The sequence below is a fragment of the Photinus pyralis genome, unplaced genomic scaffold (assembly GCF_008802855.1).
Source record: "Photinus pyralis isolate 1611_PpyrPB1 unplaced genomic scaffold, Ppyr1.3 Ppyr1.4_LG1, whole genome shotgun sequence".
NCBI lineage: Eukaryota > Metazoa > Arthropoda > Insecta > Coleoptera > Lampyridae > Photinus > Photinus pyralis.
Window position 1 is genome coordinate 57,378,268 of NW_022170249.1, and position 23,217 is coordinate 57,401,484.

General features: G+C 38.0%; 1 protein-coding gene across 1 annotated transcript in view; it reads left to right on the top strand.

The window, feature by feature from the left end:
* LOC116181404 (protein kinase C) overlaps window positions 1-23,217 on the top strand; it is a 41,493-nt gene that overhangs the window by 13,749 nt on the left and 4,527 nt on the right. Inside the window, exons 5-8 of the mRNA XM_031501768.1 lie at window positions 7,919-7,989; window positions 18,948-19,179; window positions 19,230-19,412; window positions 19,461-20,353. Of these exons, the coding sequence (XP_031357628.1) occupies window positions 7,919-7,989; window positions 18,948-19,179; window positions 19,230-19,412; window positions 19,461-20,353 (1,379 nt within the window). The remainder of the gene's footprint in view (window positions 1-7,918; window positions 7,990-18,947; window positions 19,180-19,229; window positions 19,413-19,460; window positions 20,354-23,217) is intronic.

Below are 23,217 nucleotides of genomic sequence, written 5' to 3' on the forward strand. Positions count from 1 at the left end.
GACGATTTTCCCAAGTACTCGGGATTAGGAGCCGTCTTAAGTGTCCGACGTATTTAATTCCGTTTCGACCAAATGGAAGCGAGATGACGATTCTCTAGCCTCAGCGATGCCGCTGATACCACTTCTGACCACGGGAATCGAGACGGGAATACTCCCGAATTGTTCACGGTCAATAGTGGAGATATACATTTCCGCGGAAATATAAATTTCCGCACGGACTGACGGACGGTTTCGCGAGGAGGCTGCAATTCGGGATGAGGAGCTGTCCGAAAAAGGTATTTAATTAATTTTCGCATTGTTGCGATCGTTTTAGAGGAATATTCCTCTTAGGCCAATGACATCATTGAGCTTGTCATTTTAAGTGAATTTTCCCTTTTGGTAATTACGTACCATTTTTGGAATGCCTTGTTAAATAACGTAGATAATTATCTATCTTGTTTTTTAACATGATGAAGGACCTACTGTTAGCTCGGCTTTCTTGCCTTGTTATGTGGGGTCGTTTAAGAGCGCGACGAATTCCTTCACCCCGCTAAATAGGCCTATGGCTATTTATACGTCTATTCGAATAAACAATGGCCATTTCATTGGCTTGGCGCTAAGTAGCGTTTTTTACTGCGGAAATGAGCCGTAGAAATTAGAACTGTTACGTTCTTTAGCTTTACTAACTATTTTTCCTTTTGACACTGTTTGTCTTACAAGGAATTTTGTTAGAAAACTTCCGCGGGCTTTTGTTTTAGAGAAAAATGCGAAATGTAACACTGATGTCCACGACATTCCCTTATCCAAAGACGTGTGAAAATTATTATTGGCGTTACGGATGTTAGAATTTTAAATTCGACCAGCTGCTTTGTGGGACAGCGGCGAAATCTCGTCAAAGAAGTTGGGCGTAAATTAATTAAGATGTGACTCTTAGCGTTACATTTCTTTGTATTGGCCGCAGAGGGTAAACTTAACCATGTGTGTTCGGAAATTGCCGGAAAGGGACAGATCCTCTGAGGTCGCCGTATAGGAATCGGTTGAACGCCAATTTAGTTTTTTTATATATATATAAAGCCATCATGAAAATAAATCGTAATCGAGCTAACACGGAGAAGCAAATTGGATAAATATTATGAAAGCGGAGGTTGAGTGAAGATATTCGAACTCGAACGGAATGTGTGCTCCGTTACCCTCCTCTGACCCACTGCAAATTGTTAGAGGCCCCAAAGCTAAGCTTGGAAGTGGCGACAGCTATTAATGCAGCGTCAAGGAACCGAGACAACTGCTTGCTTAGTTTTCAGAAGCAATTATGTTGCAGCATTTCTGCAATTGGGAAGGCGATTTTCCTTGCTGTTGCGGGAGGACAGGGAGACCAACCTTCAGGTTGTGAAATCCCTCAGCCATGCAGACAAGCTATAGACCGCCCCTTTTCTCGTGCAGCTATTAATGTAGCGTCAAAGAACCGAGACAACCGCTTGCTTGATTTTCAGACGCAATTGTGTTGCAGCATTTCTGCATTTGGAAGGGCGTTTTCCTTGCGCAGCAGGGTAGGGAGACCAACGTATACCTAGGTGGTGCAATCCCTCAGCGATGCAGGCAAACTATTGGTCGCATTTTTTGATTGTATTCTTCCACGAGGAAAGAGTTACTTGTCCTAGGATTCAGTAACGAGTTTATGAACAAGCCGCATAATGTGTGGCTGATTAGCTGTTCGGAATGAATCTGAACGAGAGATGGAGAGCATCCAAAAATTTGGAGAGAGTGGGCCGAGAATTGAGGCTTGCTAAGCCAAAAGCTCCAGTTGATTCTCGGGCAGCAAAAAACGCCAGGGGTCAATCTCTGTTCCCTTGAGTTCAGCGGGACCGTCAACCTTTCCATCGACGGCCTCTACCCATTTACAATGCGCGACCAGCATTCCTGCTGGAGGGGAGAAATCTATAGCAAATGATTGCAGGTGCAACAGAGGAGACCTGCAAAAAAGCATCTGAGACAGCATTACCTGTAAGTCGTTTGGCTGGAAGATTGAAAAATGTTTACTCTTCTTGGCTTAGTATTACTAAGACTAGTACTGTTTTGTCGTGGGTAAAGGGAATATATATTCCTTTCTTAAAAGTATCTACAACAGTTCTTGTAAAATGGGAACTGACTTGGTCACAGACAGCGTTGATTAACTTACAAAAAGCCTTAGCTGACCTTTTAAAATTGGGAGCTATTAGCCGAGTGAGCAGTTGTTCCGGGCAATTTATCTGGAATAATTTTTCAGAGACGGTGCCTAGATTTCGTTAATTTTGATATTTTCATTTAACGGAGATTTATCCAGTTGGTTCCCACCTTAGAACTACTGAACTTTTTCAGTGGTTTATCTGGACAACTTTTTGCTTTTAGGAGATTCCTATAGGAATTGCTTGCATAACGGTCCTGAGACGAGTACTCTTTTGAAGCCTTTGGGTTTTTTATAAGTAAAGAGTTGTATGGTTCCTCACAGGGTTCTGAGTGAAGTTTTGGGGTTACCCATAATATAGAAATGTCTATTAAAATCCTCTCGAAAATTCTTGATAAAGAAGTTGAGAAACTTTTCAAAATTGTTGTGTCCTAAAAGTTTGCAAAATACACGATTTTGCTACGCTGGTAGGAAAGATGGTTCCCATAAACCCTACCATGGAATTTGGTTGGCTTCAGGAGTTTTGAAAGAGTAAAACTGCTTTAAATTCTCATGGAGAAAATTATGACACAATCATGGAGATTCCCTCTAGTCTAAAGGAATTTTAGTGGTGGTTGAAAAGTTGATCAAATTCAGGAAACGCGAAGTCCCCGCCGTTCTTGTTCAGCGGAACAGTGCAGAAATCCTCTCCCTCTTAGGAGAAGGTGACCTTCCGTTACATAAGGTTTATCCAGCAGTGGACTCCGCCATCACCTTAGATGAGATTGGATTTTAAAAAAGGGAATTTTTACAGAGAGGCGTAGCGCCCTGTTGGAGAAATATCAGACTCCCTCAAATTCCTTAGAGAAATTACAATTTTACTTGGAAGTTTGTTCAGATGCTTCAAACACAGGCCATTGGTCAGTTCCATAGCAGTCCTACCATATACACCTTTTTAAATTACAGGTTGCTGTCTTTAGCCCAAAATGTTTTGCAAGGAATATTAAAAACAAGCACATTGTATGTCGCATATAGACAATACCACAGCAATTGCTTGTATTAATAAGATGGGCAGTGTTCGATTTCCAAAACTTAATATTGTAACTAAAGAGATTTGGGCAGCTGCGCAAGAATAGAAACATCTTTCTTTTTGCACATTATATAAGGTCGGTTGAACACATAGATACTGATCGAGAATCGCGCAGAGTCCTGTCAATAGAAACTGAAACCTTGCATTTGGACAAATCGGTCTCACACACGTTTCGTGACACGGTCATTGATTTAATAGGTTAAACAAAAAATGTGATAGATTTATATCTTCGTTTGGAGATCCGGAAGCCAGCGAAGTAAATTCTTTCACTGTAAGCTGGACTGACCTTCTTTGCCCTAATTTTAAAACTCCTAAATAGGAATGTGATAGATTTATATCTTCGTTTAGAGATCCGGAAGCCAGCGAAGTAAATTCTTTCACTGTAAGCTGGGCTGACCTTCTCCTTATTTGCCCTAATTTTAAAAATCCTAAATAGGATGCCGATAAAGCTAAGGGAATTATAGTGTGCCTCTTTGGCAAACTCGACCATGGTTTCCATTGTTTAAATGTATGTTAGACAGCCCATCAATAGCAGGTACTTAAACCTAACAGCAGGCTTTTCTCTTTTGATAAGCGACCACACCCATTACCAAGACGGATTTCTCTGGTGGTAGGAATCTTGTCAGGGAAGCCTTAAAGCGGAAAGATGTTCCCTTGGCAGCTGTGGATATTTTTATACGAGTAAAATCTATTTCGAGCACACTAAAACAATACGATAGTGGCTTGAAACGTTGGTGGATTTTTTGTTTAAATAATGGGCTAGATGTTTTTAATAGTTCTCCCAGCCATGTTTTAGAGTATGTCTTGCCTGCGAGTTGATTGAGGGGTCTCCTTTAGAACCCTCAATTCAGATCGGCCTGCCCTGGGTCATATTTGAAATTTTGACGTAGTGAAAGCAGGCCTATTAAGAGATTTTTGAATTTAGCAACTGAATATGTGCAAACGCTTTCTAACATTCTGGTTGAGGACATAACGATTTTAGAAAACAAGATTGAAATCAAGATTCCCTTAAGGATTAAGACCTCTGGCAGAAATCGTTATCAACCGGTGCTGCGTTTTTCCATTTTTTAAGAATTGATTTGTGTGACCTCTACCATTTAAAATACTTGGATAAGACCAGACTCGTTAGGGCCCGTTCTGGTCAAAGTTTTTTTTTTATAGCCCACAAGAGATCCCTTCAGAAGGTGTCGAGTCAGTCAATTAGCAGGTGGATTAAGATGTCTTAAAATCTAGTGGGATGGATACTATTTTGTTTGCTGCACACAATACTCGGCATGCTTCAGCTTCTATAACTATTGCTAGTTGGTCGGCAAAGTCACAGACGTTTGCTCGATTTTATAAAAGACTTAGACCCTTTGACAAATTACAGGACTTGCTAGTGCAGTCCTCTTTAATTAATAGTGAAGCACCGAAATTTTTGTTCAGTGTATTGATTTCTTTAGAACGCTCAATTCTAATTTAGGCACTTTTAGTAACCTAATAGGTTTTGATGAAGTTATGATACTTTGATTAGATGTTGTTGCTTCTTTCAAGATCTACACTTATATTTATGAGACGAGAGCAACTTATAATTTATGGATCAAACGAACTTACCTTAAGTGAAGTTCGATCCAAATTATGAGTTGCTCTCGTTGAAATAAATATGTCCCACCCATCCCGAGCCCAAGTGACAACAACATCAGCTTTGAATGAATGACGATTTACGGGTTCGCCCCTGGCTGGCGGCGTGCGAGGTGGAGTACGTGATTTTTTGTCTTTAAAACGTTGTGGTTTAGATGCGTAGAATAGGGGGTACTACACTTATATTTATTTCAACGAGAGCAACTCATAATTTGGATCGAACTTCACTTAAGGTAAGTTCGTTTGATCCATAAATTTTTATGCTGTATCTCTTAAGTGAGCGAATGCATATTTTCAAATTTCGATGTTACCATTTTTAGTTTGACCCAAATAGAGCCCATGATACCCATATTACTTTTTTGTTAGCACTAACGATAGGGAGAATGTAAAAAATGTAAGTGCTATACTTCAAATTTTCCTATGTGGTACAATGAATGAGCATGTAAATAAACGATTTTTTTTCAAAACAAGCAAGCGTTTTCTCATAATCGGGGATATTCAGGATGTCTCCCAAAACGGCATTTTATTAAGCAACAAAATATGCAACTTTGCCAAATTTAAACTACCCACCTATCTCTGACAATTTTTGAGGTCCTCATGGTGGCCCTCGAATTTGAATCAGTCTGTATAGGAGTGGGCAAGAGATTGACAACAGTCTACCGGTAGACTGCAAAGGTAATTAAGGCAACCCGCAGGTGATAAATGAATTGAATGAATGTTATAAAAACCAATCATCGTTCCCATTTAACTTCCTGTTTGCGTATCGCAGTTACATCTACACCCTTCAATATGAACCTTTTGTGGAGAATATGCAGTGCAAAACATCCTAAAAATTAACAAAGAATTTTTAATTTTGAAACCACTGTTTAATAAATACTTTCTTACAATTTGTTACATAGTGTTTTATTTCTCTCTTGTAAACTCCAGTTTACAGTCGATCGCAAGGCTACGTCTTGACGTCTTGCGGTTTTACGTTTTAATTACAGGGTTTAAATGTCAATGGATAGATATGGGACGTGACAAACGGTAAAAATATCACGGTAGCTTATTTTTTCTCGTGCATTTTTAGCATGTACAAATAAAGATTTTGCTCTATCATCGTAACCTCGCCCGTTACCAAAAAGGGATGGCATCAAATTTAGTTCCTCCCCGTGAAATCAAATTGTTTTGTTGTTTTTCCAAAGAAAATTTGTAAATCATTGAAGATTTTGCTCTACCAACTTAATCTCGACCTTAATCAAAGAGAAATGGCACACAATTTAGATCCTTCCCATGAAATCAAATTGTTTTGAGGTTTTTCGACGGAATTTGTTAATAAATGAAGATTTGCTTTACCAACTTTACCTCCTCGAGGTTAACCAAAAAGGACGACATCACAAAATTTAGATCCACTTTTGGTCTACCAACTTAATCTGGACCCTGACCAAAAAGAAATGACGTAAAATTTAAACTCCCCCATGAAATCGCTTTGTTTTGTCGTTTTTCCTTTGATATATATGTAAATAAATGAAGATTTTCCTTCAACAACTTAATCTCGACCTTAATTATCCAAAGAGCGTAAAATTTTATTTATTCACAATCGGTTAGTAATAAGAGTCATTCGTCTCATTTAAGAAGTTTGAAAGTCGGCCATAACTAGATTATATTTATTACGAAGTTCGAAAGTATGAACTTCCGCGCTAACTTCTCGTAACGCAGGGGGGGTACATATAATCTCCTCTGAATCAGACATTTTCAATTTTAAATTCAAATTTTCGTAAAAGTACGGCCGCGTAAAATGAAACAATTGACGGATGTTTGACAATTGTACGAACTGTGTGACATTTTTCCGCTAATGAGAATAAAATGCAAAATTTAAACAATTTATTTAACCTTTTTGTAATTTCTTACGATTGTGAATAAAATAGTATACGAACCTTGCGCGAAAGATTATTTCTCTCAGAATAAAACTGCCCTCGGCGCAAGCGCCTCGGGCAGTTAACATTCTTCGAGAAATAAGCTACTTCCGCGCTCAGTACGTAATATACTATTTATTCCCTCTAATTGCACATGAGCATTCTTGCAGACGCATCGTTTTTTTAATTTGTGCTGTGGTCTAAGCTGTACTATATACTATTATATTTCAGACACAAACAGAATTTCGTTTCTTGTTTGATATTTTGATTAAAGAATTAATTGTCTTGTAAAGGTAGCAAAAAGTTCGTGATCGTGCAATCAAACCAAGGGCAAGGCTCGTGAAAATTTATGACATGACTTTTTTAAAGAAAGACCAGTAGACCTGGCAAGTTAAAAGATTGGCCACCCCTAGTATATAGATTGTTGATCATGAATTTCTTTAATAAAAAATAAATACGAATCTTTAAAATTGGGTCCATTATTTATATATTATTATTGGAATTTTTTTAAATATTGGGTTAAGCAGTAGCTGTATGGCTTAACAGATAATTCAGTCGAGTTTAATAATGTTTTAATGGAAGGTTTAGCATTCACTCTTCGCCTGGTTCGTTTTGGAATGATAGCCCTGTATAAGTATGTAAATATTGTATGTTGTATGCCAACTACTTTATCGCGTGAGCAAGAAAGCAACATTTTGGGCTTTATGTTGGACACAAAATTGTGATTTTTCAAGTGCATTCAAAAGTTGCTAAAAAGCAGATGGTAAACACCTTTGACTTGCCTGTTGAGATGATATTTTATATCTAGTAAACCCTCTGTAAACATAAAAAGTATGTCCATAAACCATGGACTACATTTTCAGGTTTTGCCTAAATAAATGCGATTGAACATTTAAATTAGCTAAAGAGGGGCATTTTAATAATTAGTAAGTCACTATAATTTCTATTAAATTAATCTCACAAGTATGTGTCATTGACCAAATCAGACCACAATTAAACTGTATGTGCACTTATTATTTTACACATACACTGTGTACATAAAATGTAGAAAAATTATTATTTTCTATGCATTTTTGAGATAAAAACCCGCAAAAATGTACAGTTTGCGCTTAAAGGCTTATTTGTTTAATGTAAATTATGTTTATAAGACTTATTTACGATTTGTCTATTAATTATTAATTATTTCATCTACAGTATGCACCTGTGTAGTACACAAGCGATGCCATCTCTTAGTGGTTACAAAATGTCCAGGAATGAAAGATGAGGTGAGTACATTTTTCAAATTATAGTTAATGCATTTTTAATCAAACTGTAAAGCCCTTTTACCACATTTTTTACATATCGTTATATAGGGTGTATTTAATCACAAGGTTGCAAAGACCAGAGACTTGTTATAACTAGACCGCGCGTAACGTAGATTTTAAAGTGTTGTGTGGTAATATCGAGGATCAACCAACAAAATAAACGGACGATATTAAAAAGTACAAAAATGTCTTTTTATATTTCAAAAACTAAACTTGTTTTCAACTCAGTATCATAGATACACGTTGCCATGGACTACAGGTGTTTGCACACTTCAACACGCCCGCTCAAACACTGCAGTCGGCTATGTATACAAACAGAGATCATTGGCACTTCGTGTGAAACCAATCCTCTTCACGAACTCATTGAAACGTTCATTCCATTGCCGTGAAGGTTGTTTCAGTCCATAAAGCGATCTATTCAAGCGGTAGACGAGATCTTTATTCTTCACGAAGCCTTCTGGCTGACACATAAATATTTCTTCTGACAACCCACCATTCAGAAAAACCGTCTTAACGTCCGTTTGCTGGACGACCATTCCTTTCCGATTTGCCAGCGCCAACACTGCTCGCAACGTGTCTAGTCCGGCCACTGGTGAATATCTCTCCAAACAATCAAATCCTCGCCTTTGACTAAATCCTCTGGCAACCAGCCTCGCTTTATATCGTGCTGGTTTCCCACCTTCACCTGGCTTTATTTTGAATACCCATTTGCATGGTATAGCATTTCGTCCTTCCGGCAGTTTCGACAAAGTCCAGGTTCCGTTTCGCTCCAACGAATCCATCTCCTCCTGCATCGCCCGCTGCCACATAACCCAATCACTTCCGCATTTCGGACAGTGACTCCGGCAGATCTTCCACATAGGATAGCGCATTTAAAGCAAAACTAGCATCCACTTCGTAATCTTTATGCCACATGGGAGTATGATGTGCTCGAACTGGCCTGCCGCTAGAACCACTTTCAATGACCTCTGAGTCCGCTTCCGGTAACAGCTCATCTTGTTCTTTACCATGTTCATTGATATCATATCCTTGAACACTGTTCTCTTCGAGGTAGTCTTGCTCATCACTCTCCGATATTTGAATCACCGTATCATTCCTATCCAGGTTCTGCTGCTTCTCGTTTTTATCCGGAAACGCCATTTCTAAGAAATAATAATAATAATAATAATAATAATAATAATCTTTATTGTTCCCTTGACATGTATATCATGAACAAATTAAATTAATCTTCACTAGCAAGAAAAAGAAAAAGAAAGAAAACCATCTAACATAACATTCGAATTTAAAAGAAAAGCACGAGATAAAAAACAAAAAGTATAGCAAAATCAATATCTATTCTTCGGCTGTACCCATACGAAAGAAAGTAAATGACTGTCATTTTCTTAATTTATTTGTTTTTGTAATTATTGTTATTATGTCACTCATTCAACAGAAATGATCTCAACTTCATAGCCTCCGTTAGAAAAACCACCACGGTAAAAAAATTGTTTCTGTTTAAATTTTGTAATGTTGTAAATATATCACGTTCTGGAAAAATAGTAATGAGCTCTTTTCTGAGAGGTTGGTATAGTGGGCACTCAAAGAAGAGGTGTTGGAGAGTTTCGCATTGATGTGTGTTGCATATAGTACATATATCTGTGATTTTTATTTTATAATTGATTTTATTGACGTACATTACTACCATATCTTTATTGTGAGTTTTAATTTGCATTAAGGTTCTTTTATATTTCAAGGGAATCGGCAATCTTATGATGGAGACTGATGTGTTTGTGAGAGGGTTTTGTTTCAGAGTGTACTTATACGTGTTACAATATACACTCAAAAGTACTTTATCCCAATCATCGTTGGCATTTTTTTTAGTGTATTTATCAAGGGTGTCTAAAATGTAACTGCTATCTACCCCTTCTGGGTTAAAGTAATCTTCGCGAATGCTCTCTATGAATTTTTTTATTTGTGTGTACCAGTTGCTTTCTGGATTATTAGTGTGACAACTATCAAGGTATATTAACCGTCGTAAAGCTTTGTGAGTATACCGATCTTTACCTGATCCTTTGAGTTTAATTAACAGTAGTAAAGCGAATTTAATTACGTAATATTCCAGTTTGGGAAGCAACAATTCCATTCTTATAACATACCCTGGGGTGGAGTTTTGTAAATACAGTACCTTTTTAAAAAAATTTACTTGAACTTGCTCAATCAGCTTGGTAAACGGAGGGCCCCAGACTCCACAACCATACGATACAGTGGGCACTACTACTGTTTGATACAACTTGAGGATAGAATCCCAAGTGTCCATTTTAGCCGTGTTTATTACATTTAAAATAGTGGCTGAGCTAATTTTTGCTTTGCGTATTCTGTCTTTGGCAGTGCATTTGAAACTACCGTTAAAGTGAAAAATTAACCCTAAGTAAGAATGAGAGTTTACTACTTCGATAGCGCCATTATTATACAGAAAAGGGTCGTCCGCCGCAATACGGTTACCTTTGCGAAATACAATAATTTTTGTTTTATCCACATTAACAGTTAGGCTGTTAAGGGAGCAGTAACTTTCTAGTGCCCGTAACGCTTTTCTCATGTTTGGCGCAGACTTAGCAAATATGACCAAATCATCTGCGTACATTAAAAGCCTTATATCTGTGACGGCATCTAAAGGAGCTCCACTTATTCCATAATTTTTAAAAAACGCTTCCATGTCTGCTGTGAACAACGAAAAGAGTAAGGGGCTTAGAACATCACCCTGTAGGACACCTTTGGTGATATTAATTACCTCTGATCTGCAATGTCGCTTTAGAGTAAAAACCTTTTATTAATCTTATGAGTTTAGCACTTATTCCCGTTTGTGAAAGTTTTTGCCATAAAAGATCGTGTTGAATTGAATCAAATGCCTTTTTAAAATCAACAAATAGAGCGTACATCCTTTGCTTTTTTAAACGAATATTATTAAAAATAATTGCATTCAGTACAAAAATATTGTCTTGACAGTCCCTTCCTCTTCTAAAACCACACTGACTTTCTGGTAATATTTGAGATTCTTCTACAAAGTTCGATATTCTATTATAAATAATGTAGTTAAATATTTTGGCTATGTGATTCATTATCGCAATCCCTCTGTAATTGTCAGTAACTGATATGTCACCTTTTTTATGCAAGTGTATCATTTTAATTTTTGGCCACTGATATGGTATCTGTTCTGAGTCTAAAATCCTATTGAAAAGACGTAAAATGTAGGTATGCCAATTCAAGCTCAAATTTTTTAGAAATTCATTTGATATTCCGTCCCAGCCCATCGCTTTACCTGTAGATGCATGTTGTAATGCTTTATTTAATTCCCAAGAAGTTATCGGTCTGGCTAAAAATGGGTGTAATACATCGTGCATATTAAAATTTAAATCAGAGTGAATAAAAAGGCTTATAAAAATTCACCCACCTATGTATTTCAATGACTGGGGCACTTGTGATCTTTGTTCTATTTTTTTTGCATTTAAAAGTCTGCCAGAATGTATTACAATCCATAATATTTGTAATACGAGACCTATAAAGGAGATTAAAATCGTGTTTCTTTCTTCTACAAATTGCCTTAAATTGTTTTTTTGCTTTTATACGATTTTGCAGATACACTTGACCAAAGTTATGACTTTTAGCTAATTTATACGATATTCTAACTTCGTTTTTTTGATTTTGACACACTGTGTCAAACCAAGGTTTGTTGCAGTTTGACTGCAGTGTTGTAGGCCCAGTAATTTCCCTATTTCATTGATAGCTAAATTTAGATTTTGACTTAATTTATTAACGTCTTGTGAGTCTTGCAAGGAAGAAATTCTATATGATAAAGAAGATATATTTAAATATGCGTTGCGTTTATTGTCATTCCACCTTAGGTAATTTTCTTTTCGGGGTATTATTATGTTATTGGTGAGATGGTGACCAGATTTATCTGCAACAGAGTTCAAAGTGAGTGACAAGGAACAAGGGAAGTGATCGGAATGTATTTCGTTTTCATGAATCCTAAAATCTTTGATTAATGAAATGGTATTTGTGCTTACCCATACTAAATCAATTACACTTCCTCCAGAACTGCTCATATAGGTAAGATTTCCGGTACTGTCTGAAAAAGATCGGCCATTCAAGACTATAAAGCCAAGATCCTCCATAATTTCAATTAAAAACTTTCCTTTTTGGTTAACAAAAAGATCCATTGACTTTCTTTCGTTTTCTAATTCGCCCCAATAAATATCATTATCCGTATCACTGAAATTATTCATTACACCTATACGACAATTAAAATCGCCACCTGTTATAATATCTTCTGTAATTGTTTCATTTATTACCTGTGCCATTAATTTACCATCTAGATCTGGTTTTAAGTAAAAGGAACCTATAATAAAAAAAATAGAGTTAATCTTAATTCTTACAAAAATACAAAAGAAATTTTCAATTATAACGGTTATGTCATTAACGTCTTTAACTAATCGATGCCCAATCAAGAGAATTAATCCCCCGCTTGCTCTTCCCATGGCTTTTTCTTTTGTAGCGTTAACATAAAATACATGCCGTTGCCGAAACCACTGAGGTTTAACGTTTGCCGCATGCGTTAGCCACGATTCACTTAAACATACCACTTCACAGTTTATAAAAGCGCCACTTTGATCCTCCCCCATCATGTTTACGTTTCCAAAACCCGCACAGTTCCAATAACCCACACTAAAGTTTAATTTATTGTTCCCTATTTTCTGTAGGCCGATATCAACGTTTTCTTCTATTCCGCTCGCTTTCTTACTAAAAAATTTCCCATCTCCATTTTTTCGGTCCGTTCGTTCCATATAAACCAATCATTATCAATCTTTAGCTTTTTATATCCAATTCTTGTACTCTTGCCTTTTGACCTCTCTTCCATTTCCAGCTCCTTTATTTTCTTTTGAACACTTTGTTCCTTAGACGTCAGGTCGTTGTTTATATAAATTCCGGTTCCCCTTAGACGAGCTTTTGATATCATTACATTCATTTTACTTTCCCAATTATGGAATTGTACCATGATAGGTGCTGTAGTAGTCTTACCTAATCTGTATGCGGTTTTTACTCCTACTTCTAAACTTAATTTCTCTTTAAGAAAGCATTTGACTTCCTCAACAGTGTCACAGTTTTCGTTTAATTTCAGACCGCTGACAACTATATTATTTTTCTTTTCCCTTTTTTCTAGTTTTTCCAACGCATTTTCACATTGGATAACCCTTAACTTTAACGCCGAATTATCTTCTTTTAGTGAAGTGATTTCAGCCCTTAAAGCGTCTGTTTTAACGGCCAAATCTTCTTTAAGTTCACTGATAATTTCTGTTTTTAATGACTCATTTTGTTGACTTATTTCGCTCCTTAATTGGGCAAATTCTCGGCTTAAAAAGAGTTTAATTTCATCCATGCTAAGTGGTGTTTGCGAAGTTGACGCTTGGTTAGGGTATCGAATAATTTTTTTGCTTTTTTGAAAAACCCCGTCTTCGGCTTCCGTACTTCTTACCGTCTGGTTAGTTAGGTCGGGTTCCGGCCTTTTCCGTTTAGAAAGACTATCGGATCTTGGACGCGCGTTACTACCGCTCATTCCCTAACGTCAGCCGAAATATTTAACTTTATTTCGCTAGTATACGAAATATCTTTTGAGAGGTTATCAATTGACCGATAGTTGAGTGACGTTTTACGCATTTCACCTTGTAAAACTTGTTTACCTATTCATCGAAACCGTGTCCCATTTTGTATAACCAAAGTTTATAATAGCACATTTAATGATAATTATGCTAATTGAACACTACTCCTTTGTAGGATATTTTCACCTATTGATTACGAGTGGTTGAAACTGGAGAAGCAGAAAAAAAAAGACACTAAACACTGCCGGATTATTAATATTTTGCACTACTACACATATACGCGTGCTCTCGACTCGACTTTTCCGGCGCGTCCATTTCTAAGAAATCAACATCTCTAGTCTGAACAATTGACTTTGTTGCAGGATTCCATACTCTGTATCCAACTGGACAATATCCGAGAAACATTCCCTTCCACGCTTTCGCGTCCAGTTTCTTACGATGTTCCTTCGGGACATGTACATAAGCGACGCATCCAAAAACTCTCAATTTGGACACGTCCGGTTTTCGTCCTTCCCAAAGTTCAGCAGGAGTCTTATTGCAGTCGTTGGTTCTCGTCGGACATCGGTTCATGATGTACGCAGCAGTCTCAATCGTTTCCACCCAAAACATCTTGTCAATCTTGCCGTCCTCCAACATTGCTCTTGCACGCTCAACGAGAGTGCGGTTCATCCTCTTGCTGGTACCATTCTGCTCGGGAGCATATGGTACAGTGAACACAATTTGTATCCCCTTCTGACGACAAAATTCCATAAAAACTTTGTTTTTGTATTCTCCGCCATTATCACATTTGAATTTGGAAATATTCACAGAGAACTTAGCCGACACCAATGCTTCGTAATGCTTGAAGCACTGAAATACCTCTCGCTTTTCACGATGGTACACCATGACGAATTGACTCCAGTCATCCGTGAACGTCACAAAATACCGCTCTCCGTTTCGACCCACAGGTGTAATCGGCCCGCATACGTCTGAGTGTATGACCTCCAGAACTCGCGACGATCGTTTACCCTCAAACACGGAGAAGGGTTGACGCGTTTGTTTACCAACAATGCATGGCTCACACACAACAACAGTTTTGTCCAAAACTTTACAATTTGTGGCAGGCAATCCGTTCACCATATCCTTACTGATTAGTTGTTGGAGCTGACGATTGTTTATGTGTCCAAATCTACGGTGCCATAAATCGAGCCCCTTCGCAATTTGACCGCAAGCCATCAACGAGTGGCATTCTTCTTCCGTGTAAAAATCCAATTCGTATAACTTGCCACGACGCGAACCGGTTGCTACAAGTTCGGAATTGTTCCAAATGTTTACCTTCCCCTCATTGAACAATACTTTCATTCCTTTGCGTTCAACCTTCAATACAGAGAATAAATTTAAACGCAACGATGGCACATAAAGTACGTTACTAATATCACAAGGAATGCACACACCATTTACAATGGAAAACAATCTTACTGTCCCACTGTACCGAGCCTCAATTGATTCTCCGTTCTTGGCCACCGCAATTTTCACTGGATTCTTCATGGGTTTTAGGCTCTTCGAAGAGATGTTTGTCTTTTACTAGGCGGTCTGAACATCCTGAGTCCACATACCATTGCACTCGCCTTTGCTCCGAAAAACTGCTCCCGTCTGTCAAGGTAATAAATGAAACTACTTCCTCGTTTGCCAAATTCGCCTTCGATTTTGGTTTCTCCTGCTTGGTACTCCTGGTCTGCTGCATATTCCTTGGACAATCCGACATCTTGTGTCCTACTTCCTGGCATCCGTAGCACCTGAGCGGCTTTCTCTTTTTCGGTGATTTCTTCGATCCTGTAAAAGCTGCTCCAGTTGATTTCAAGATCTCCGACTCATCACCGTTTCCTTTGTGTTTAATCTCCTCGTTGAGCAAACGACACTTGACAAATTCCAAATTCAGTTTTTCCTCAGGCATCGTCTCAAGAGCCGTGACAATTGTCGAATATGCCGACCCCAGGGTGATCAGAAGATGACAAACTACATCCAAATCCTCCATCACTGCACCTGTTCCACGATACTCTCGCACTAGACGATCAAATTTGAGAAAATGCTCCTGAAGGCTGCCGGACTCGAATCTCAGGGACAATATTTGCCTATGCAAATACATTCGGCTGGCAATACTCTTGCGTTCGAAAACACGGGTCAAAGCATCCCAAATCGCTTTTGGCGTAGCCTTGTCCTGCACGTATTCCAAATGGGAATCGTGTATCCTAGACACCAACAAGGATTTGCACTTTTTATCCTGTTTCTGTCGCTTCTCGAGTGCCACCTCCTTCTGTTTTCGGACGTCCGCCGAATCGCCTTCCTGTGCCCACAGAACCGCAACATCCACCGTTTCCGTCTCGATGCACGCTAGAAGATCCCGCACCTCCAGCAGCACTCGCATCCGAAACTTCCAGGCGTTGAAGTTCGACCCGTCGAACAATGGCAACAAGAACCGTTTGTTTTTCTCCTCGATCATATTCATAACACTTTTATGCACGCCACGCGATTACTGGACCTAAAGTGTTGTGTGGTAATATCGAGGATCAACCAACAAAATAAACGGACGATATTAAAAAGTACAAAAATGTCTTTTTATATTTCAAAAACTAAACTTGTTTTCAACTCAGTATCATAGATACACGTTGCCATGGACTACAGTGTTTGCACACTTCAACAGATTTTACTATAAACGCCTGTTGTCAAGATAGGATAGGCAACCAACTGTTCATCGCGGGGCAGACGTACGTTCTGCAGCTTGCTTTAGCCATGTTTATTCTAAATTTTAGTAGCAAAAAAAGATAACATATAGCTGTTAACTGTTTTAATCGATTTTATTGGTACCTGAACACATTTTCAGCAATTTGGCAAATTTTTAATGCATCGCTTGATACGTGCAACAATCCTCCACGATTTTTTCTAGTTAAAAGCTTTGAATGACTCTCTGATGCGAATATCGCATCTGCACATATGGAACATTTAACAGACTTAGCTATTTTTCTTGTAACAAAACCTGAAATATACTTAGTACCAGTAAGTACTTAGTTACGTCTATACCTAATAGTGAAATAGGTACTGTCGTTGTCTTGCTGGTAAAAGATGTCGAATAATAGTTCTACGTTATTTTAAGTGAATGGGAAAGCCGAAACCGCTCGGTATTGCATTATTGTTTAACACCTTCGTCGGTACCTTTCTAAAATCGGCTTCATTCCCCGCAAATGCAGTATGGTGGGAGTACATTTTTCTCTTCGAATGGCTCTGATCCATTGGCCCTTTAAACTTTTATCCGTTGAAAATCAGCATATTATTTAAAAATTTATCGACAGAGTACATGTTGATAGGCACAAGTTAACCTAAGTTTATTGGTTTATTCTCAACAGAAATTTTTCTGTTCACTAATTCGAGCTAATCACGAGAATGATTAATGAACGAAACATCTAAAATAACAGCTTATTTCATTATATTGCATATCATCTCAGCGATTTTTGCCCCATTGTGCATTGTGTGTTGCATACTGTGTCGACAACACCTTAGATACGTTAAGCGCAGTCTAGTTATAGCAAGTCTCTGGCGAAGACAGATGCAAAAAATGACATTTTGTACTTTGAACCTTGATTAAGGTCGTCATATCCTAAAATAAAAGGCGGGACCCTAATTTTAGGGTATTTACTGTGTAATCCACCCATACAACAAGTACCAACAAACAAATATCAAATATCTTCAAAACCTTCTTTAGCAACTTAGTATGATTGAACAGCACAGATTTGCATGAAAATGTGGATTTAGATTTTACTTACCCTTTACAACCATACAAACATTATATGTATTACTGAACTCAGAATAAAATTTTAAAATTCTTTTATTTAAAATAACTATAGGTAAAAGTTTGTATCCAACCACTGGTTGAAACAAATTTTTCTAGTACTCATTAAAATTTTCTTGTAAAATAGAAATTGTTTGCTAATTTAACCAGGCTCGTAGCTCTTATAGTTGTCGAGATAGCAATAGTGGACAAAATAAAATGAACACCCTGTGTATATATTGTGCGATCAAAAATGAGTTGCTGTCAAGTTACCTATGGAACTTTTGTTTACATGGGAAAACGTCTTAGACCATATAGTACATGGACTGCTAATTGTAACAAAAATATGGTCAAGGACATCGCCTGGGTATGTGAGTTTTAGGGTAAACGAGTCTGTCCGAAGTTGTCCGATTAGACACGATTTGAGACTGTCAACCTATAAATTAACAAATGTCAATTAATTAATAGCCTAGATATGGCAAAAAAAGTAAACCTGTTCTTATTTGTGGGCGTATAGAAGATAATCAAGAGTAATTAAAGCTTCCTGTGCTATGCGGTTACCATAAAAGCTACTCTTTACGCAATCCGAGTGGTGTTCATACGACTTTAGTTTACCCTGAGATTCACATACCCACGACTACAGTGCCCTCTATCCGTGACCACCCATTTTGTATTGAAAGCATAGGGCTAATAGCAGTCCATGTACTATATGGTCTAAGGAAAACGTATTTAACTTGAACTTCCAAAGGCGACTCGACAGCAACTCCTTTTTGATCGCCCGTTATAAGTGCATAAACAAAGCGCCAACAAATAGGGCTTTTAACAAAAATAAAGGATTTTTTATAAGCTCTTTAAAAAGGTTCTACGAGTTGTCTTTGTGTATTTTACTTTAAAACTTTTGGCGTTGGACTAATAAGAACCAATCTGCAACCAGCTATTATTACTCAGTTTGTATTAGGTTTACACACATCCACCATTCTTTTGGTTTTTTTATAAGCTACATTTATGGCGCCCCTTAAAAAAAAAGAATTGCAAGAATATGCACATAGGGGGTTGAAACAGTAATTTTTTTGTAAATAAATAACGATAAATTGGAAGAAACGAATTCATCATTTCCTTCTGGGGGTTCTTTAATTTTTAATTATGTGCTTCAAATTGTATAGGTATGCACACGTGGCATAAGTATGAGAACTTCATCTCAAAAGTTACATTGTAATTTATGTTCACTTCTTTAAATTACTTCTGCTGATTTCTGTGCAATACAAGACCGTTTGGAAAATTACATTGGGAAATTATAAATATTGTACTATCTGATAAAGGAAAACAGGCTCTTTTACAATCTTAAATATTTAAATTGCAAATGTAATTATTATAAGTATTGTTTGTTTTCTTAATCTCATTCACAGATACACAACACAATTTTCTGTTTTCTTCCATTACACATACGAGGTACTAACGTATATTAATAAAGTTTTCATTTACAGACTAGTTCACAAAGTACAAGATTCAATGTGAACATCCCACATCGTTTTGTAGTGCACAACTATAAACGGTTTACATTCTGTGACCACTGCGGTTCCCTTTTGTATGGGTTAATTAAACAAGGGCTTCAGTGTGAGGTATGCTCTCTAAACGTGCACAAGCGCTGCCAGAAGAATGTTGCTAACAATTGCGGAATTAACACCAAGCAGATGGCAGATATTCTGTCAGCGATAGGTACGTGGAGTGATAAATCGAACTTGTAACATTGGCGCATGTTTTTGCAGGTGTTTCGCCCGATAAACAAACTCCGCGGCGTAGTAAATATGTGTCGGGACCTGGTAGCAATAATGGACCGTCGGATGGGAGCACCGATGCTAGTGGCGGAGGCGATGATTTAGAGAGCGCCGAGGAGAAATTAACAAAGCTAATGGAAGAGAAGATGCAAAACGATTTATCCAGCGACTCGGGTATTTATCATAATTGATGGGATGTGTTTGTAATGTTCTGTAATTTAGGCACCGAATCTGATCGTTCAGGCGGTATGAAGATTGGTTTAGATGATTTTCATTTCGTTAAGGTGTTGGGAAAAGGCAGTTTTGGCAAAGTAATGTTGGCAGAAAAGAAGGACACTGAAGAGGTGTACGCTATTAAAGTTTTGAAAAAGGACGTTATTATTCAAGATGATGACGTCGATTGCACAATGACTGAAAAGCGAATATTAGCTTTAGCGGCAAAGCATCCGTTCCTTACTGCATTGCATTCCTGTTTTCAAACCAAGGAGAGATTATTTTTTGTAATGGAATACGTGAATGGTGGTGATTTGATGTTTCAAATTCAACGAGCACGCAAATTCGACGAACCGAGAGCTAGGTTTTACGCGGCTGAAGTCACTTTAGCTTTGCAGTTCCTACATAGACACGGTGTCGTATATCGCGATTTGAAATTGGATAACATTCTGTTAGACGCAGAAGGGCACTGTAAGCTGGCGGATTTTGGAATGTGCAAAGAAGGTATTTTGGACGGTATTACGACCACTACATTTTGTGGTACGCCCGATTATATAGCGCCCGAAATCTTGCAAGAACTGGAGTATGGAGCGAGCGTGGATTGGTGGGCGTTAGGAGTGCTGATGTATGAAATGATGGCCGGCCAGCCACCTTTCGAGGCAGATAATGAAGACGACTTGTTCGAATCCATCTTGCACGACGACGTATTGTATCCAGTTTGGCTTAGCAAAGATGCCGTTAGTATTCTTAAAGGATTTATGACGAAAAATCCTAGTAAAAGACTCGGTTGTGTGCCTGCTCATGGCCTAGAAGCTGCGATCCGTTCACATTCTTTTTTTAGAGATATAGACTGGGTTGCTTTAGAGCAGCGACGTGTACGTCCACCTTTTAAACCTAAAATTGTAAGTATTACTTCTTTTTATTTATTAATCACTGCAAAGATACAGTAGATAGACAACGTCTGTATAAATTCTGAACGCTCATTTTTGTCTACAGAATAAAAATTAATGTTTTTACTACAACAGTTTTGATTATTCACTGCATTTACACGCGCGATATTAGAATAATGTGTGTTTGTCAATCAGGACCTTGCCTAGGCGTATCATATTCTCTGTCTCTTTCTTTTCTCTAATTTAAATTAATAAATAATTTCTCAGAACAGTTACAGAAACATCTTTAAACTGTCATATTTTTTATATAGAAGGGTACTTTTAGTTTCAGGCTGACAGTCAGTCTAACTGTGACCATTTACACGATAATTCGGGAATTTTAGAATTCTGTTATCATGAATCTAAAATATTGATAGGTCTATAACAGTTCAATACAAGGCTTCACTAAAAAAATATTTCTCTTATGGCAATAGTAACGCAGACGTTTAAAATATCGATTGCAATATTACCAAAAGCATGTTGATTATTAATAAAGTGTTTGGTAGATTTACAACTGCTAAAGTGAAAATGATACACAATCAAAGGGGTTAGCAAATCTAGCAACTTAAAATAATAATATTCGAAATGACGACTCGCTGGTTTTTTTCTGGAATCATTAGAAATTTTGCAGTTTCGGCTATCCAGAGCTATAATTTGTTTAGGGAGGGTGCCATTTGAAATTTAAAAATATCACATTGACAAAGGTCAATCAAAAAGTTTATCTTTTCGGTAAAAGACCTAACAAAATTATGTGAAAGTGCAAGAGGTCCTGTATTGTTATGAAGGTAAGGCTTTAAACACCCAATCCTGTAAGGAATTTTGTGTTATCCTTACTAGTTTTAGAATAGTTTTAGCCCATTGACGAAGCTAATTACTGCTTTGAGGTTTAGTTCCCCTATCTCGTTCGGTTTCAGCTTGTCCCCGCCGAAGTCTTTTACCTTTGCCCAGAAACAGCCTCGCATCCAGATACAATGTGGTCACTCGTCTGTCTCATGTGCCTGTCCGCAGTCTGTATGTGGTGTCCGCCGCTGGGGTCTTATGTAGATGATATTTAAGCAGGGTATGGTCTGTAAACAGACGTGGCTTTGATAATTTGGCCTGTTGGCCTGGTACCCTCTGCCAGTAATGGATCCTATTCATCTCCTCCCATTGGTTTAGCGCCTTTTTATGAGGCTCTTGTGTATTTCACAAAATAGCTTCCGTCTGGCTCCTTGTTTGGCCAGGTCATCTGTCTCTATTTTTCCCTTGCCTTACCCATTTTTCGGTTTATGAAGGCACAGATGTTTATGGCAAAGAGCTTGAAAGACGGTGGCTTCTTGCCCCAATGGTTCTGAAATTTGGCACTTTGGACCGCTGACCCCTATCTCTGTTTTTAGCGCATTTTTGCAAATTTATTTGTAAAAAGTAGCTTTTAATTTCACTTTGGCTGGCTGGCTGGCTGGTCGGCTGGCTGGCAGCAAATGTGGGCGCGTAGAAGAACTCTTATAGAAAGGCAACGGGTGTACGTGTATCTACAATGCCGTGAAATTTGTAAACCTTGGGGACAGGGCTACATGATGTGGGGTTGGCGACATCTGGGCGTCGTCCTCGAGCATAGTATACTAACGTGAAGGTTTTTCAGTTTTTTCCTATCTTTTACTACAGTTTTGGTCCGATTCTTTTCAAATTGGTGTTGTCGGAAAGATGTTGTAAACGCGCACAACTCCTGCGTGGCGGAATTTTGTTTTTTGGCCTAGGGGCGAAATTAACGACCTTTTGCATGGCGCGCGCGCGTGTCTTCGAGAGGTAGTCAAGTTCGGGCACCTTTTACCTTCCGTTGCGAATTCTGTCACGCGTTTTAACGTTTCGTGAATCTCGAATGGCTGTCTCTCTTTCTCGTATCGCCAATAGAAGCTCGAGCAATGAGAAGTGCCCCCCAAAAATTAAGTACTATCTTGTGGAAGGTTTTTAGTGAGATCCACCAAAATGTGGGTGTAATATAAGTATGCACGGAAAAAGGAAATGTGGTAGCCTCCGGCAAGATCTAACTGATGGTGGAATCAAATCTTCAAACGCGAATTGCGGGTGAACGGGACGTCGGAAGTGGGTACCGTCAAAGGGAATGTGGTATCCTTCGACAAGATCTTTTATTCATGGTTGAGTCAAAAGTGGCTAATAGAATACTGATCTGCCACACAAAAATGCGCTGAAGTCCCTTCGATCTCACACGAGGACTTTGATAATTTTTTTGTTTTAAACGGTCTGTGTACCTACTACTGTGTAGATTTGGTCACCTCTTGTATACAATCCTCCTCAAGAATTGCTAGGTGTCCTACTAGGTTCCCCAGTTATGATCCTGGGGGATCTTAGATGTCACACCTTGTATACTTATTTCAGTTTTTTTCAGGGGCCATGTTCCACTTTCTACCTTTCAACTTTTTTTGGGTGCGGCACTAGTAGATTGTGAAACAAGAATTTAGTTTTCTAGTTTGTTTAGAAACTTTCTGGGCTCTTGTAATTTTTTCGTATCTGTCACTGTCTGGTATTTTCGGTAGTTAACTAAATGACTATAATTTTAAAATGCCTCGGTAGGCCCTGGATTTATCTAGATAACGTCTTGTTTTTATTAACTGTTAACAGTTGGCATTGAAAATTGTATCTTGCGTTTGCGTATGTTTATAAATTAAAAGTTTAAATTGTAAAGTATACGGTAGAATTATAACAGCCTGTAGATTGGTAACAAAGTGTTTGTGGACCTATGTTCATATGAACTTTTAGTCATAAAATAATCCAAACAATAAGTCCCTTCTGTATTTACAGGATATTTAGAAACACCCTGTATACAAGGGTTACTTAGA